Below are 16,703 nucleotides of genomic sequence, written 5' to 3'. Positions count from 1 at the left end.
ATGTTTGAGAGTTTCAATCTGAGGTTAGGAGTAATTAATTGGAAAGTCACCAATAATGAGAAAATCTCAACAAAACATTTTAAGAGGCATCCACTTCCATCTCATCCCAAAGTGAGGATGACACCTGATCATAATGATATTATTCCTTGAGTTTACAGAGCCAGTAAAGTTTCAGGGCTGGGGTTCACCTGGGGTTTGTCTGTTTCCGTGTCTGTCCTTGTCTCTACCATCTCTCTGGATCTACCATCTTCCTTGTGCTGGTTGGTGCTGATGGGGATTGTATTGTGAATAATTACTCTTCAAGTCACCTGTAAACACCTTGAAGTTAGCTTCTTTGCCTTATACTTTTTACCTCACTTCTACATCCTCATCTGAGAACTGCAGACACTAAAATGCAAAAGGAGACCTCAAAAACATAGAATTATGGGAGTTTAGAGTTTGGCAGGGATCTTGTCCCATGATCTCATATAAAGAGCTACTTGAACCGTCCCTGGTGTGGCAGTGGTCAGGGGCCGGGTTTGGAGAGGAACCCATCTCTTCACCTGGCAGAACACCATCGATAGATCTGCTCTGCAGTGGTCTTTGAATCCTGAGGGATTTAATGTTTTCCCATGATGGTCAAATTTACCTGCTTTTCATAGATCCTATTCTCTGAATTAATATAAGTTCCAATGACTATTTTAGAAAAAGAAATCGGTCCTCAATAAGTTGTAAGCCACACATTTTCCTCTCAAACTCAGGATAATAATGGAAACACTATTTTCAAATCATCTCTGGTTAACTTACTGTGAGAATCAATTCATTCATTCATTCCTTCCTTTAACATATTCTTTATTTGAGGGTCTGCTATGTGCCAGGTACTGGGCTTGCTCCTGAGAATAGTAGGGAAAGTACAAAATGAGATTAAACATGAATTCATTACTTAGTGTATAATTATTAATATGTTTACATAAATATTTTTATGCATATCATGCATCAAATCTTAGCTTTCAGTGAGTCCTGTGAGGAGCTAGTAAAGGGCACTCTGGAAACTCAAGTACGGAGTGTCTGATCTGGTCTGAGACCTGGGCAGCAGTGGCGTAGACAGAAGGGGCATCTAATTGGAGGCACTGCCTTTGGGAGAACATTTCATAAATCCCAGGTCAGGGATTGCAGGTTGAGGGTGGGAGCCAGGCGGATGAAGGAAATATTGATGATACATTTTGAATTGAAATCAATAGTAATGTTGATTTTTCAAATGTAGGCATTAAAGAAGGGGAGGGAATTTTAGAATGAACCCAAGCTTTCTGATTTGGGGAAGTTGGGAGGGAGGGTGCAATTACAAAGAGAGCAAACACCAGAGGAAAAATCTTTTTACCTATGGACCATGCATGCCTTTTTGAATATATGAAGTTCAGGACCCATGGAAAGCATCCACCTGGAGGAATCTAGGAGGCAGTTGGTTCTGGAACTCAGCAGAGAGAGAAAAGTCTTATTTGCATACACAGGGTAACAGAAGCCCTTGAGTAAATGAGATCAACCCATGAAAATGTGAAGTCTGAAAAAAAGAACATTTGAAAGAGGGTCCGAAGAAAACTAATTAAAAGATTCTGAGAGAAACAGGAGGCTGCAAAGAAGACTGAGAAAGGGAAGCCAGATTTAGAAGGCAAACCAGAAGCTTACATTGTTGTGAAAGTCAAGGGGAAAATTGCCTTGGGAGCTTCCCTATGTCATTGGGAGGACTCTACTAACTACAGGAGAAGCTAGTCATTCAAACATGGAGAAGCAAACCTAAGAAATTTGCAAACTGCATCCCTAGATCAAATGTAAAAACATATTAAACCTTATGTGGTTTCCCTTGTGTACATACCTAAATATTACAGTGTGGAACATGAAACTGTAATAGAATATTCTAGACTAAAGAAAGAAAAAGATAGAGGTGCTGACATCATAAGGCACTGGAGATAAACACCACGCATGAAGGCCAGCAGGAAAAAATTAAGGGACAGGAAGTATGAAAGGCCTATATTTTCAGCTTATTGGTAAACAGACCAGAACAAAGCTATATTTTCTCAGAGCAGGTATGAAGTGTTCAGATTAGTGAAACAGACTTTTTAAAAAGCAGAGTAAACAACAGACTGGTATTGGAGAATAATTCTATAAAGGATGAATGAGGTGGGAGGGTCCTGGCTCTTTCATATTAGGTCTTAGTCAATAAGTATTTACTAAGTTTTGTGTGGTCCCCAAAAAACATCCTATAGGAAGAAATGAGAGGCTTAGTAGGAAGCGTGATACTTGCATGGGCCTTGAGATGATGTTGAACTTACCCGAACCATACCGGTCTCTTTACTAACCCTGGAACCCATGATTTCTTTTCTTAGCTTCTTTCTCAGAAATGCATATTCAACAGGCTTGCTTACGATATTGTATCTTTTAATTGGATGGTTGACCTTTATATTCTGGCCATTAATTGATTCAGATGTTACTTGAGCCAGCTCACTGGATAATCGTTAATTTGTCTCAAGTTTTACTGCTCACCTTTTTTTTTGGTTTTGTTTTGTTTTGTTTTGTTTTGTTTTGTGGTACGCGGGCCTCTCACTGTTGTGGCTTCTCCCGTTCCGGAGCACAGGCTCCGGACGCACAGGCTCAGTGGCCATGGCTCACGGGCCCAGCCGCTCCGCGGCATGTGGGATCTTCCCAGACTGGGGCCCGGACCCGTGTCCCCTGCATCAGCAGGCAGACTCTCAACCACTGCACCACCAGGGAAACCCTCATCACATATTTTTATGCAGGCCATTCTAATTTTTTTTCATTTTAGATTTTTACCTGTCATGCGTACCCATGTTTTTAAAAGCCAGATAGTTTTACAAGCCTTGTTGCAAGCTCTGTAAAACTCAGCCGTTCCCTTCAGCTCTACCCTTTGAATTTTTCTTCCCAGATACAGCCACCTTCAACTCTTTTAGATGGTTCCTCTGACTTCTGTATGTATTTCATGTTAAATAACTATGATAATATTGCTACACCTTGATTTTTCATATTCAGTCTAGAAGACAGGGATTCAGCTATTGTTTGACACTCCCAGCCCCTGCTGGATACACCCATTCTGCCCATGTGCCCGTCTTCCCCTTTTCATCACCGCAAACTTCTGTCAGGTTAGTACTAGAGGTTTCTTTAGCGTGACTGTAAATGCCACTCACACCCCAGTCCCTTGGAATTCTACAATTACCTTTTCTTTCTTACAGGTTTTCTTTTCTTGGCGTGGTTTGTTACTTAACGTGGCAGCCATGCTACACATAAATATTTATGTACTCCCAAAGTAATAATTACTGACCTCAGGATGTTTGCAGAGGGAGCTGTAAAAATGTGTTCCAGTATAATTTCAGCTGTTGTAAAATTTTAAATGCTTGTAATACCGGTTTTTAATTTTTTATTACCATAAAACTTTGCAATCATTAAAATCGCAAAGCACACTTTCATCATAATTAGCACTTAATGCATAGTTCCTTAATGAATAAATGGATTCCCTAGTGGTATCACCTCCTATGTTATCTGCCCAAAAGTCTAGAATCCAAAGGAAAATTACGTGCTCCTAGTTTTCTGTCTCTGCTTAAACAATGGAAACTAGTGGGAAAGTCTCTGCTTGGGACCAGAGATGCATGAATTTTCTGCTTCGGTTCACTAAGTTTTCATGATCTCAGGCAGGTAGCAGCTCAGCAGTCCTCTGGTTGTCTGATTCAGGTAACAGGAGGGACAGGAAGGCCTGTGCCCAGACAATGAGTCCTTCCTTCTCAGCCCTTTTCACTGGTGGCCATCAGGGCTAATTCACTCTGTTGCAGGTTTCTGCTGGTACACGCCATACCTGACAGCATCCCTCTGACTGCTGCAGGGATTTCAACTCTGATGTCTCAGCTGAGGTTTGGGGGAAAGAGGTTGTGATTCAATGGTTTGGGGTAGCTAGGTTTAAGTGTTTCTTCACCGGTTCCTTTTGGTGGCTTGAATAATTCAGAATAAAATAGCATTTTTGCCAACTGTCTATTTCAACAATAATAAAGAGTATACAATGATGCAGAGTAGAGAGGGCAGGTACTACACAAAAACGTGAGCATTTGTCATTTCTGACAGCATCTGCTTGCCCTTTTGGGTGATTATCTACCATCCGTTTTCTTCATGATTTTAGGTTTCAATTTTGGGGGACTCTTTGGGTTTGCTTGTCTTCTTCTTCTTTTTTTTTAATTCAAACAGAAAGTCACAAAAATTATAATCATCCTCATCAGTTCCCTCAGTCCCATGTAATTCATTTTTTTTTCATCTTGATCTTTTGTTAGCACTTTTATGAATTCATCAGTTTTCCATTAGGGTTCTGAAAATGCTTATTCATGCAGTTCAGCAGTATAGTCAGTTACCAGAAACCTGTACTTGTCAGAGTGTTTTGCATGAATTCCTTGAAGATGAAACACTTTTATAGGAACATTTTTGAAAAAGCATCAGAGTACACCCAGAACTGTCTGTAAATGACAAAAGACTTAAAAATGACCACGGTTAAGGATTTGATGAAAGTTCATAATAATGCAATTGACAAGGAAATTTAGTTATTTCTGAGATATACATTTTAAAGTAATAACTAGAATTATGACTTATAACATTATACCAGAAATATAAGATTTTTAGAAATTTCATGTAATGTCTGAAACATTTATATTAACATATTTCCATATGAATAACCCAAAGAAAGTTTAGTATTAGTTGTTTTTTTGTTTGTTTGTTTTTTATACTGCAGGTTCTTATTAGTCATCAATTTTATACACATCAGTGTATACACGTTTGCTTGTCTTTTTTTTTTTTTTTTTTTTTTTGTGGTACGCGGGCCTCTCACTGTTCTGGCCTCTCCCGCCGCAGAGCACAGGCTCCAGACACGCAGGCTCAGCGGCCATGGCTCACGGGCCCGGCTGCTCCACGGCATGTGGGATCTTCCCGGACCGGGGCACGAACCCATGTCCCCTGCATCGGCAGGTGGACTCTCAACCACTGCACCACCAGGGAAGCCCTGCTTGTCTTTTTATAAAAACAATTTTCTGTCTTTGTTATGAGTCGTTTGAAGGTTTAGCAGTTCTTTGGAGTTTGTCCTTGAAGACACAGGTCAGAATTATGAGAAACTCGTCTTTTCATTTTCATATAATTGGTTGAAAGCAATAGTGAAAACTCTGTAGTGCTTTCCTGGGTCACTGGCTGAAGACAGACTTTCAAAAACCTAAGTAGTAAATTACCTGGAAATAAATGAATTGGACACATTTTTTGGAGATCTCTTTCAGAAGTACCTGCAAGTTTCCACTTAATCTTTCATAAATGTGTTTTTAAGAAATAGATTTATAAAGGCTTCCCTTATATATCTCAGAGCAGGCTGCATTTCTTTTTCAATAACAGCAATAATAGAGGGCATTCTGTTATTTGTCTTGGTTTGCTGCAAATACTGCCCTTGAAACTTTGAACATCGTTGAGTGCTTGTATTCTGAGAATGACATTTTTTAAGTATTTCTTGCCTTTGACTAAAATTATTTCATTTCCTCATTGCTGGTTTTGTCAAAGATGTTATATGATAAAAGTAAGTGGGGTGGGGCTTCCCTGGTGGCACAGTGGTTAAGAATCTGCCTGCCAGTGCAGGGGACATGGGTTCGAGTCCTGGTCTGGGAAGATCCCACATGCCACACAGCAACTAAGCCCGTGTGCCACAACTACTGAGCCTGCGCTCTAGAGGCCATGAGCCACAACTACTGAGCCCACGAGCCACAACTACTGAGCCTGCGCACCACAACTACTGAAGCCCACGCACCTAGAGCCTGTGCTCTGCAACAAGAGAAGCCACTACAATGAGAAGCCAATGCACTGCAACAAAGAGTCGCCCCCACTTGCCACAACTAGAGAAAGCCCGCACGCAGCAATGAAGACCCAACACAGCCAAAAATAAATTAAAAAAAAAAAAAAAAAAAAGGTAAGCGGGGTGAGGGAGAGAAATCCAACCAAGCCAAACCTGCCATCTTGAATATTTCAAAGAGCTCTGGGCTGTACAGTCCTGTGTCTTCGCCATTTTTTCATTCTGTCCCATTCTTTTCCAGATTTTCATTCTTAAACCTAGCTAAAAACTGTGCTTGCCGAGAAGGATGGGTGATCTGATGGTTGTCTTCTCAAATAATATATATAATAAGATATTCTTTCTCTTCCAATTAATTATTAGGATAGCTACCATTTGTTGAGGGCCTAGCCCTGGGCTGGGTACCGCATAGGCTTATACTGAAGATAACTCTCCTACACATTATAGACTAAGAGTTGGCTCCACTTTGCAAACTGAAGGGCAGAACTGGGTGGTTTGCCCTTGGTCACAGAACCAGTGAGCAGAAACCCGGCACTTAGAGCCAGCCTTCCCTGAGGCCAAGCCACCTTCCCTCCATGTCTCCCGTTTTCCACCACCTCTAACCCCCACCTCCCCATCATTTGTGTTCCTGTGTTGAAGCTCCCTGTGTTCTAACGTTCCATTTTCCATTTTGTAATAGTTTCACCAAACTTCTTACCTTAATTAATGCAAAATAGTGGACAATACAGAAGTACGAATTACAGACTTCTTCTGTGTAAGAAACCCCATTTAGGTTTCTTGTTTTTATCTAAATATTTCCCTTAGAGAGTGTGCATTGCTTGTAGGATACAAAGTTTTCTTATTTAATATGAGACTCCATGAATAGTTCAGCAGTGAATATTATTGCATTTCCCAAACACAGGGTATTTATGATCAAATGAATTGGAAAAATGTGGGGACAATCGTTAACTAGTTTCTTGGAGGCAATAAGCTAAATGTACCCCCAAATTTTATAGGGTATGGATTATAGTACAAAGTATTTTACAATATAGTTTGCAGTCAGATTTAAATCAAACAATTTATGTAATGTGTCAGATGATTATATTTGTGAAAAACATAATGAAAATCAAATTAAGTTGTATTAGCCCTTTATGGTTTATTATGCCTGAATATGTAACTATGCCAAAAGATTGGTTTTTACAATTTTTGCTCTTTCCTCCGTAGAGTTTGTGCTAAAATATTATAAGCACTTTAAAATATTAACAAAAATACAGTTCCAATTTTTAAATAGCCAAAGCACTTGAAAAGATTATGTAGAAAAGGGATACAGTAGCCATGAACATGTTAAGAAATAGCTTTTCCTAGAATTAAAACTGCAAATTTTAATAAGTTACAATTTTACAATATATACCTATATCAAATGATCACATTGTACATCTTAAAATTACAGTGTTCTATGCCAATTATATCTTAATAAAGCTGGAAAAAAAGAAAATAAATTCAAATAATGGAGCTCAAATTTTAAACAAGATTTTGAGAGCTTGTATTCTTCTGTGTTTGACATTCTATATTTTATTCTGTTCCAAGGGTCTGCGAACTAGGTAGGCCCCATGAGACAAATCTGGCCCACTCTCTATTTTGATGGCCTGTAAGCTAGCATTTACATTTTTAAATGGTGGAAAATTTCAAAATAAGAAGAGGGACTTCCCTATCAGTCCAGTGGGTAAGACTCCACGCTTCCACTGCAGGGGGCACTGGTTCACTCCCTGGTCAGGGAACTAAGATCCCACATGCCGCGCAGTGTGGCCAAAAAATAAAATAAAATAAAGTTTATTAAAAAAAAAAGAAGAATATTTTGTGACCTGTGAAAATTATGTGAAATTCAAATTTCAGTGTCCAAAATGAAAGTTTGATAAGAACACAAAACAAAATGAAAGTTCTAACATTTCAAATTGTCAGTGATAAAATAAAAATATATATAAATAGAAAAAATATATATAAATACATAATTTAACAGTTTTAATAATTCATTCATTTATTTACTAATAATTGTTTTCCAAGCACATAGAGCCTGTATTAGATCCCGGAGATATAGAAATATCAAAGTATTTTCTCTCATGGAGCTTGAAATCTAGTGTGGGATATTGTCAATAAGTAAATATGTGTGTGCTTAAGACATTGGATCATAATCATCACTGTGAGAAAATTAGAACAGAGTAAGGTGATGTGAAGTGATGAAGTATTGGGGGATGGGGACTTTTAAACAGCGATTCAATGAAAAAGCTGTAAAGGAACAGCCGTCTCAAGATGCCCAAGGGAGAAAACGTTCCAGGCAGCTGGACCAGCAGGTGAAGTCAGTGGGAGCCGGGCGTTACGTGAGGGACAGGAAGGAGGCCTGTGTGGCTGCAGGGCAGTGAGCCAGAGGCCAGTGGAAACAATGGGTTGGAGGGACAATGGGGTCCAGATGACGTGGCACTTGGAAGATGTAAGGGAGATTAGAGACACTCTCTGGTCTCACAATACAAGTCCCAGTGTCCTTAAAACAAGAGCTTACAGGATGCCAATAGCATGTTCTCTGTCCTAAAATAATTGTGTGTGTGTTATATATTACTTTGGGATAACCTTTACCTTAGCACAAGAGTACAAAATTTCCTATTCAAAGAAGAGAAACTCCTGGGATAAACAAGAATATAAAAAAGGATGTATAACTGAGTCACTTTGCTGTACAGCAGAAATTAACACAACATTGTAAATCAACTCTACTTCAATTAAAAAAAGAAGAGAAACTCTCTGCAATTCAAAAGCACCAAATACCCACTCACATAATTTTTCTATTTTCCCTATCATGTTTGATGCCAGCATTTTTATATTTAAATGGAATATTTTGTGGCAAGGTGTTTGCAGACTATGTAAATATTTTATTCCTCATCAACGATTCTCCCAAACTTTGACCTTTCCGATACTCCAGTATTTCCAATAGTTTTAGCATCCCCTGGTGACTCTTATCTGAATTATTACTCTAATGAATGCTAAATTCTAACCTTATCATTCCTGCTACATGTACTAGTTGGCATTCTATCATAAGGAAGAGCTTTCTTCTCCCCTGTAGTCAGGGATTCATTTCTTTACTGATATCAGTATGAACCCATGGGTTCTCAGCTGCAACTTGACAGTCTAAAAACATCACTCGACCAAGTGATCAAAGTTACCTTCATCACCACCGGGATCAAGGAACATCAGGAGTCTTCTGATATGGCATCATGGGAAGAACACAGTATCCCCTCTGTGGCTGCCTGCCAAAAGTCTCATCGGAAGGACCTATGAGAGAAGGTCTTAAAGAAGAAGACAGAAGAACTGTTTCAAGTGGAAGAAGGCTAAAGAGAAAGGAAAAGAAAATGCCCCGGGTAACCCCTCATTCTGTCCTGAGCCAGGGGGTGATAGCGATCAAGGATGTCATTGGAAAAATTAATGAAAGTTGGATGTGGACTGTGCTTTATATAATGGAATTTAGTGATGCCAGACTTTCTGATTTTGATAACACTTACGCAAAAGAATATCCTTATTTTCATGATGTACATACTAAAATATTTAGGGGTAAAGGGACATGGTGCCTGTGACTCACTTTTACAAGATTCAGGAAAAATAAAAGAGACAGAGAAAGCAAAAATAGGGGAAAAGTGTAAATAATTGGTGAATTTGGGTAAAGGGTTTCCTAGCGTTGCCATTATGCAGTTCCACAAACAGGGTGATTTCAAACAACTTGTTGTCTCACAGTTCTGGAGGCCAGAAGCCCAAAGTTGAGGTGTTGGCAGGGTCATGCTCCCTCTGAAACTTCTGGGAAAACATCCTTCTGTGTCTCTTTGAGCTCTTGATGGTCTCAGGTACCCAATGGCTTGTGGCAGTGTCACTGCAATCTCTGCCTCAATCTTCACATGGCTGTCTCATCCTCTGTGTCTGTGTCCCCAGTAACCCTCTTTTTGTAAGGACACCTGTCATTTACTTTACTCCAGAATGACTGCATCTTAGCTACTCTCATCAGCAGTGGTCCTATTTCCAAATAAGTTCACGTTCACAGGTACCAGGGGTTAGCGCTCCAACATTGCTTTCTGGGGGGATATAATTCAACCCATAACAGATATATAGGACTTCTTTGTACTATTCTTGCAACTTGGAGTAAACTTGAAGTTATATCAAAATAAAAAGTTACTAAAATTATTTGCATATAAAAAGTGGTATTTGTGTGTATAGTGTTAGGTAGTGTTCTAATTTCATTCTTTTACATGTAGCTGTCCAGTTTTCCCAGCACCACTTATTGAAGAGGCTGTCTTTTCTCCAATGTATATTCTTGCCTCTTTTGTCATAAATTAGGTGGCCATATGTACATGGGCCTATCTCTGGGCTTTCTATCTTGTACCATTGATCTATATTTCTGTTTTTGTGTCAGTACCATACTATCTTGACTACTATAGCTTTGTAGTATAATTTGAAGTCGGGGAGCCTGATTCCTCCAGTTCCATTTTTCTTTCTCAAGATTGCTTTGGCTATTCGGGGTCTTTTGTGTTTCCATGCGAATTGTAAAATTTTTGTTCTAATTCTGTGAAAAATGCCATTGGTAGTTTGATAGGGATTGCATTGTGAGAGTAGCAGCGACATATATACACTACACAAATGTAAAATAGTTAGCTAGTGGGAAGTAGGCGCATAGCACAGGGATATCAGCTCAGTGCTTTGACTACCTAGAGGGTTGGGATAGGGAGGATGGGAGGGAGGCTCAAGAGGGAGGGGATATGGGGACATTTGTATGCATATGGCTGATTTACTTTGTTGTACAACAGAAACTAACACAGTATTGTGAAGCAATTACACTCCAATAAAGATTTATATTTAAAAAATGGTGTTTGCTTATTAAAAGTCCACCAGGTACCTGTCATTAAAATTTCAGTTTTAATGTGCTGGAGAATTATTACTAAATGAAACAATCAGCAAATTTATTTATTGACATTAGATTGCTACACAAACTAATAAAATGTTTATTTACAGGAAATGTGCATTTATTTGTTCGTATGTCATCTGACATGCAGTAAATAAGATTCCTACTTGAGAAGAATGAGACATTTGAGTTCTATTTCCAATACTCCAGGAACAGAGTGTAGGACAAATTGGAGTTGGAGTGGCCTTCCAGTTTGCATAATGAGAAAGGAAATGTATTCAGGGCTCCCAGTAGGAGCTATGCAGTCCTCAACTGCAAAAGCATTTGAGGAGTTTGCTTTTGCATAATATAACATTTACTTCCCTGATGAAACCAATCATGACGTGACTTATTTTCTTGAAGCCAACTGAAGTACTTGCCTTAGTCTTAGTTCCAGAGGGACCCATTAACAACACATTACCTTCTGAGTTAGTCAGACTAAGAATAATAATCAGCCATGAATCTTATCAATGGGGTTTTTATATATGTATGTACAATTTCAGAATTCTAAGTCAAGAAATACAGCTTTTTCAGGGGATCATGTGGATACATGTTTTGTGGCATGTGAATCAGCTCTTCTAGGGACGTCTACTAAGACCAGATAGTTGAGTGGTGGGAGTAGAGCCACCGCAGCTGGGGTGTCTCACCCATGTCCAGTGGCAAGGAAAGAAAGAAAGGGAGGCAGGGAGGGGGGAGGGAGAAGGGGGGAGGGGGAGGAAGGGGGAGGGAGGGACCGATGGAAAGGGGAAAGAAGGGAGAAAAAGTCTCCCACAATTCTCATCCATCTAGAAAGAGTGAAGGCAGGAAACTTAAGTATGCATAGAGTGATTTTGTAATTTCATGTATATACTCTTAAAAATGAATGTCAGAAAATTTAGTTAAAAATAATTATCACGAAAAACATAATCCTTTGTCTCAATTTTTAGTAGTTAGTTTAAGTTCAGCGTTTGCTTATTTTTCAATTTGTTTCAGTAAATTGTTTTTAGGGTCTAATATGTCCCTGGCACCGTTGGGCAGGTAAAGAGGGATGAGATGTGATCTGTGATTAGGGAAGTTCCCGACCCCCAGGAAGGTCTCTACAGGAAATAACACCTGGTCATTCAGCAGCACAGACCAGTGGGGGATTAATGGGTTGAAATTTCAATGAATGAACCCAACTAAAATATTCAGCACCGCGTTTCAGTTTCAGACTCTCTTTGAAAGAGCCTCATTACTCCTGAAAGAATAGAAAATACTCTCCCCCAGTGCCCCCTCTCCCTGGGCATTACGTTGCTCGCCTATTTATTTTTGCTGTTTTTGATCATATGTGACTCAATTATATTCACTGTCATCTGCCACCCAGATGTTTGATATAGATAAAATCCTCTCTGAAACGTCTATGCATTGGCAAAAAAGAGTAACCTGATTATCTCCCACTTCTTAGTATTGAAATCAGCAAGGATGCCCTGTAGTTCTGTGTCTTAATTGATTCTTTAACCAATGAAGCTTGGGTAAATATGCAAAACATTATTCTCCTGGTTGGAGACTAAAGGAAAGGAATCATTAGCAAAGTCTACTTAAGACTATTGCCTCAAGTAACTTCTTTTCAAACTCTGAATAACTGAAACAGAATGAAATGCACTAAGAAGATAATCTGAAATCTTTAGGACCTTATAATGACATTTTCCTTAGGTAAGGGAAAATCTGAAATATCTAGCTTGACCTGTTCAAATAAAGAAGTATCTTCATATGGTTATAGAAAATATCATGTGATTCACTCTGGATGGTAAGGTGAGCAGTACAACTTACGTGGAGGTAATATGCTACCACTTTGATCTACTTTTTAATTTTCTTTTTACTATATTACAGCAGTCTTTTGGAAAACCTGTGCAGACTTGCTAAGGCATAGTAAAGCAGTTTACACACACACACACACACAAGGCAAACCCCCACATTTTAATATATAAAGCTATTAATATGATGTTCCTTTTTATGTAAAGTTATGAATTTGGATATTATATGAACCATATTAACTGTATCCACATTGCAATACAGACTCCTATTCAGGAAGAAGAATAGGGTGAAACTTTCATTTGTTTGGCCTCAGTTTAGTGACCAGTTATTGGGAGGAGGCATACAGGAAGTCTTGCCTGATAAATTTTACGGAGCTCGTTAAAGAATATAGAGCAAGAGTGACAATTGATGTGACTGCATTTTTAAGAATGAAAGTGCATCTATCAACGCATTTAGGCTGGGATGTGCAAAGAGTCGAGCGGTGGGCTCAGAGGTGCTCGAGGGAGAGCCCTTTGAAGCTAAAAGGTGTGTGATACTCGTATTTAATGTATTCCATCCATTCATGTCTACAGATTATGCTTTTTGTTGGAAAACAGTTTTTGGAAAGAGGAAAACCAACCAGAAGCCATTAGCTCAGCCTTTTTTAAAACGACTGTAGTGTTAGAACAGCTCTCAAATGAGTTTCTGTGGAGAGCAAGAAGCTTAAAGATTTAACAGGATAGTTTGGGGAAGATCAGTCAAAGTTCATACAGGAGTTCTCCGTTCAGACTCTGAAGACAGGGCCACTTCTGTTGTGTTAGGACAACCAGGCATGTCTAGGGCAGCCAGCATAGAGGCGTGCCCGGTTTAGCAGCCAGGGATTGGATACTTTGGTTTTGGCAAGGGAGGTGGGGAGGAGTACATGCGGCTATAGGGTCTTGCCTGTCAAGGGTCAGTTGAACCTTTTTGGACCATGAGAGTTTCTCACAAAGTATCTAATATAATTTGCCTTAAAAAATAATTCCAATTTGCTATGTGATCCTGCCGGCTGTATCTAATGTAAACTTTTCTGGGTCTGTTTCCTGAATAAGATAGAAATGAAAGTTTGGATCTGCTTTCTATGTTAACAGTATATATAATGTGAAATCTGTTCGTTTTCACTTACAGGCTGGAGCTAATGTCCTTCTCCAGGACGTCAATGGAAATATCCCACTGGACTATGCCACAGAAGGGACAGAATCGAGCTCCATCCTGTTGACCTACCTGGATGAACATGGTAGGCAGATGCCTTGAAAACCCATAGGAAGATGGAAGAAGAGATAGGGTGGTAGAATTTAAGTGTATACATTTTAGGTGTGCTTACAGGATTTCAGACGGACGTCGTTTCCCTCGATTGTGTGAAAGGAGGTCTTGTTCTGTGCAGGGTTTCATAGTTGGTTTAGTCAATGCAGTTTTGCAAGCTGGCAGAAATCTGGAGACCAACCGTGCAGGGATATTTTAACATGCGTCCAAAGTCCATAATTAGCCGGACTGGGTTTGTAATTATAATCTATCCTCCACTGGGAGGGGAAGGGAAGTGAACCAGCACAACTGAATTTTGAGTTAATGAGCGTGAGGTCATGTGAAGTGTGTTCTCTTAGGAGCACCCTGCCCCAGAAGAATCCCAAGCAGGTGAGTGAGAGCTAAAGTCAAGGGCAGTTTGCACAGCATCCCAACATCCACTCTTGGGGACACATGGAAAATCAACCCTTGTCAGAAGAAAGCCCCACGGTCATGGTGCCGGCTGAAACCATGAGGCTGGGCTCCCAAATGTATTCGCTGATAAAGAACGTTTAATTGCACAGCTTGAGTGTATAATTTCATGAGTGAGTTCAGCCTTGGTGATGTGTGAGGCGTTTAGAACCCTGAGCCTCATATGGTCTTAAACTAAAGGAGTATATGCCCCATCGTTTATTTTTTTTATTTCAACTCTTCAGGTATAAAGAACACCAAAGAAATTCCAATGCCTGCAAGTATGATCTTTTGTCAGGGAAAAAGTTCAACATATTTAAGAAGCACATGGTGCCTGAGACCCTATGCTTCTTGCCTCTAAGAAAAGCCTGCACATCTGCCTCTTTGCTCTCTGTGCTTTGCCCCTGCTCCAGATTGCTTGTCTCAAAAGGTTTATTCTCAGGAGGGCTTAGAACAATAATAATTAGTACTTAGCACCCGTGGGTTCTTAAAAAAAAAAACTTGTCTCGTTAATTCTGAAAGCAAGGTAAGCAATGTTATCTTCATTGGAGAAACTGTGAGCTGCGCTGTGGTTCTGAGGGTCACCAAGTCATGGCCCCGGGTGACAGGCCGTGGGGTAGAGTCACTCCCTGGTACCCACTCCTACAGAAGGGACGTTGCGCTTTCTCGCATCTTGTCAGCTATGACTTGTTGTTCCACTGCTGGGAAGTTTGTCATTTGGATCTTTGCAAAACCTAACTTGGAGTGCACGATTCTGAATCTGAGTGAAGAACGTGGCTGTCTTATTTATCTGTGCCAGTTCTGTGGGATCGTTTCCTGTTCTTCTCATTGTTCTGAATCTGTAATAGCTACAGTCACGTATCTTTCCCTTTGGAAACTAAAATGAAGTATCGTTCTTTTTCAAAGAATGAACTTTACTTCTTCACCTTTCCAACTCATGGGAGGATTTTGTTTGCTAAGAACATTGAGGGTTTGCAAGAGCAGAATTACTGTTCCATATAAAGAAAACTAAGTGTATTCCTTTAAGAGGCTGATTTAAAAATGATTAAGGAAAAAACTGAGAAGGAGATACTGACTCTGAACGGTTAGGAGAAAACCTGTCACGACAATGGCTGTCACAATCCGTTTGTGAGATACATGTTTGCGGGAACAAATGCGCTTTAATATCTCTTACATTTTAATTCCGTTTCCCATTTGTCCCTGCTGTCGCACTGGCCTCTGCCTTTCATCTCTCTGCCCCTCCTTCACCCCATTCACAGTCTGGTTCCATTTCTGCTCACATCCTTCCTCCTTATCTGGATCAGCTGCCATAGTTCCAGTAAACACTGTCTAATTCAATTTATTCTCTGCATCCTCCCCCGTCCCACTGGTGCGCTTTTAGCGTTATCGGTTGTGACAGCATGGGCTGATACTGTTAGAAATTTCTAATGTTCCAAGATGGGATTTTCATTATTTGGTGCACTGCATTCTTCTAACTAGGCGGTGGAAAACCTTGAATTCTCACTCTGCATCATCCAGCTTCAAATCGGAGTACTTATCACACTGTCACATGAGGACACATGTGGAAGAAGACAGGCCAGGTAACTGTGCTGTCACCACCGGCATACACTGTACCCCTGGTCACAGCAATTAACCTCAGCTCACTGCCTGAGCTTCCTGGGCTGGAAAACAAGACAGCAAGGAGTTCTGATCAAGCCTCTGATGCAGATGAGATCTCCGGTGCACGACAAGCCAGCTGGCATTCAAGGAAAGCAACTGATTATAAAATGAGCCAGCAGAGAAAGAAGCACTGCAGGGAGAGCTCAAGGTGTCCAGGAAAGATGCTCACCATGGAAAAAAACGTATAGGTCTATGTTTCCAAGTCTCTGAAGAGTAAAACAAAACCTTTTGACTTTGTCCTTCATATATCATCACCCATGGCCCTTTCTCCTTTCTTTCAAATCCATCCTTTGAGAAAAAACAGCTCATATTTATTCTTCTGAGTTCTTAATTTCCTCTACTGAGCCCACTGAAGTTCTGCTTCCTCCCCTACCGATCTGGACACGTCCCTACGGTGATTGCCACTGCCCTCGGGGCTCTATCCAGCAGTCACTTTTCTGCTCTCCTGCATTTCCTCATCCCCCTGTGACATTCAGTGACTTTGATCACACTCTCCTATGAAAAGGCTCACCTGCTCTGATCTTCCCATGGCTTTTCTCCCTTATTTTAGTTTCCTTTGGGTGCACCACTTACATATCCAGAAGCCAAAATATTTGTTGTTCCCAAGGCTTTGTCTTTGAGCATCTTCTCTCTACACACTGTCCCTGGTCATCTTCCCCTCTTCCTAGTGTCCTTAGCACCTACCTGACCCCAGGGTTACTCTTGCAGCCTAGATATCTTTCAAGACCTTCTGCATTGTACCTGCAATTTCATTATGTGTCTTGTGTC

At 40.2% G+C, this 16,703-nt stretch overlaps 1 protein-coding gene across 1 annotated transcript in view; it reads left to right on the top strand.

The window, feature by feature from the left end:
• Positions 1 to 16,703, top strand: part of MYO16 (myosin XVI) — a gene marked incomplete at both ends in the record, with an annotated part of 485,888 nt that overhangs the window by 148,516 nt on the left and 320,669 nt on the right. The window contains one exon of the mRNA XM_079722050.1: positions 13,713 to 13,821. Within this exon, the coding sequence (XP_079578176.1) occupies positions 13,713 to 13,821 (109 nt within the window). The remainder of the gene's footprint in view (positions 1 to 13,712; positions 13,822 to 16,703) is intronic.

The sequence above is a fragment of the Hyperoodon ampullatus genome, assembly GCF_949752795.1.
Source record: "Hyperoodon ampullatus genome assembly, chromosome: 16".
Lineage (NCBI taxonomy): Eukaryota > Metazoa > Chordata > Mammalia > Artiodactyla > Ziphiidae > Hyperoodon > Hyperoodon ampullatus.
This window is presented reverse-complemented; position numbering and strand designations above follow the sequence as displayed.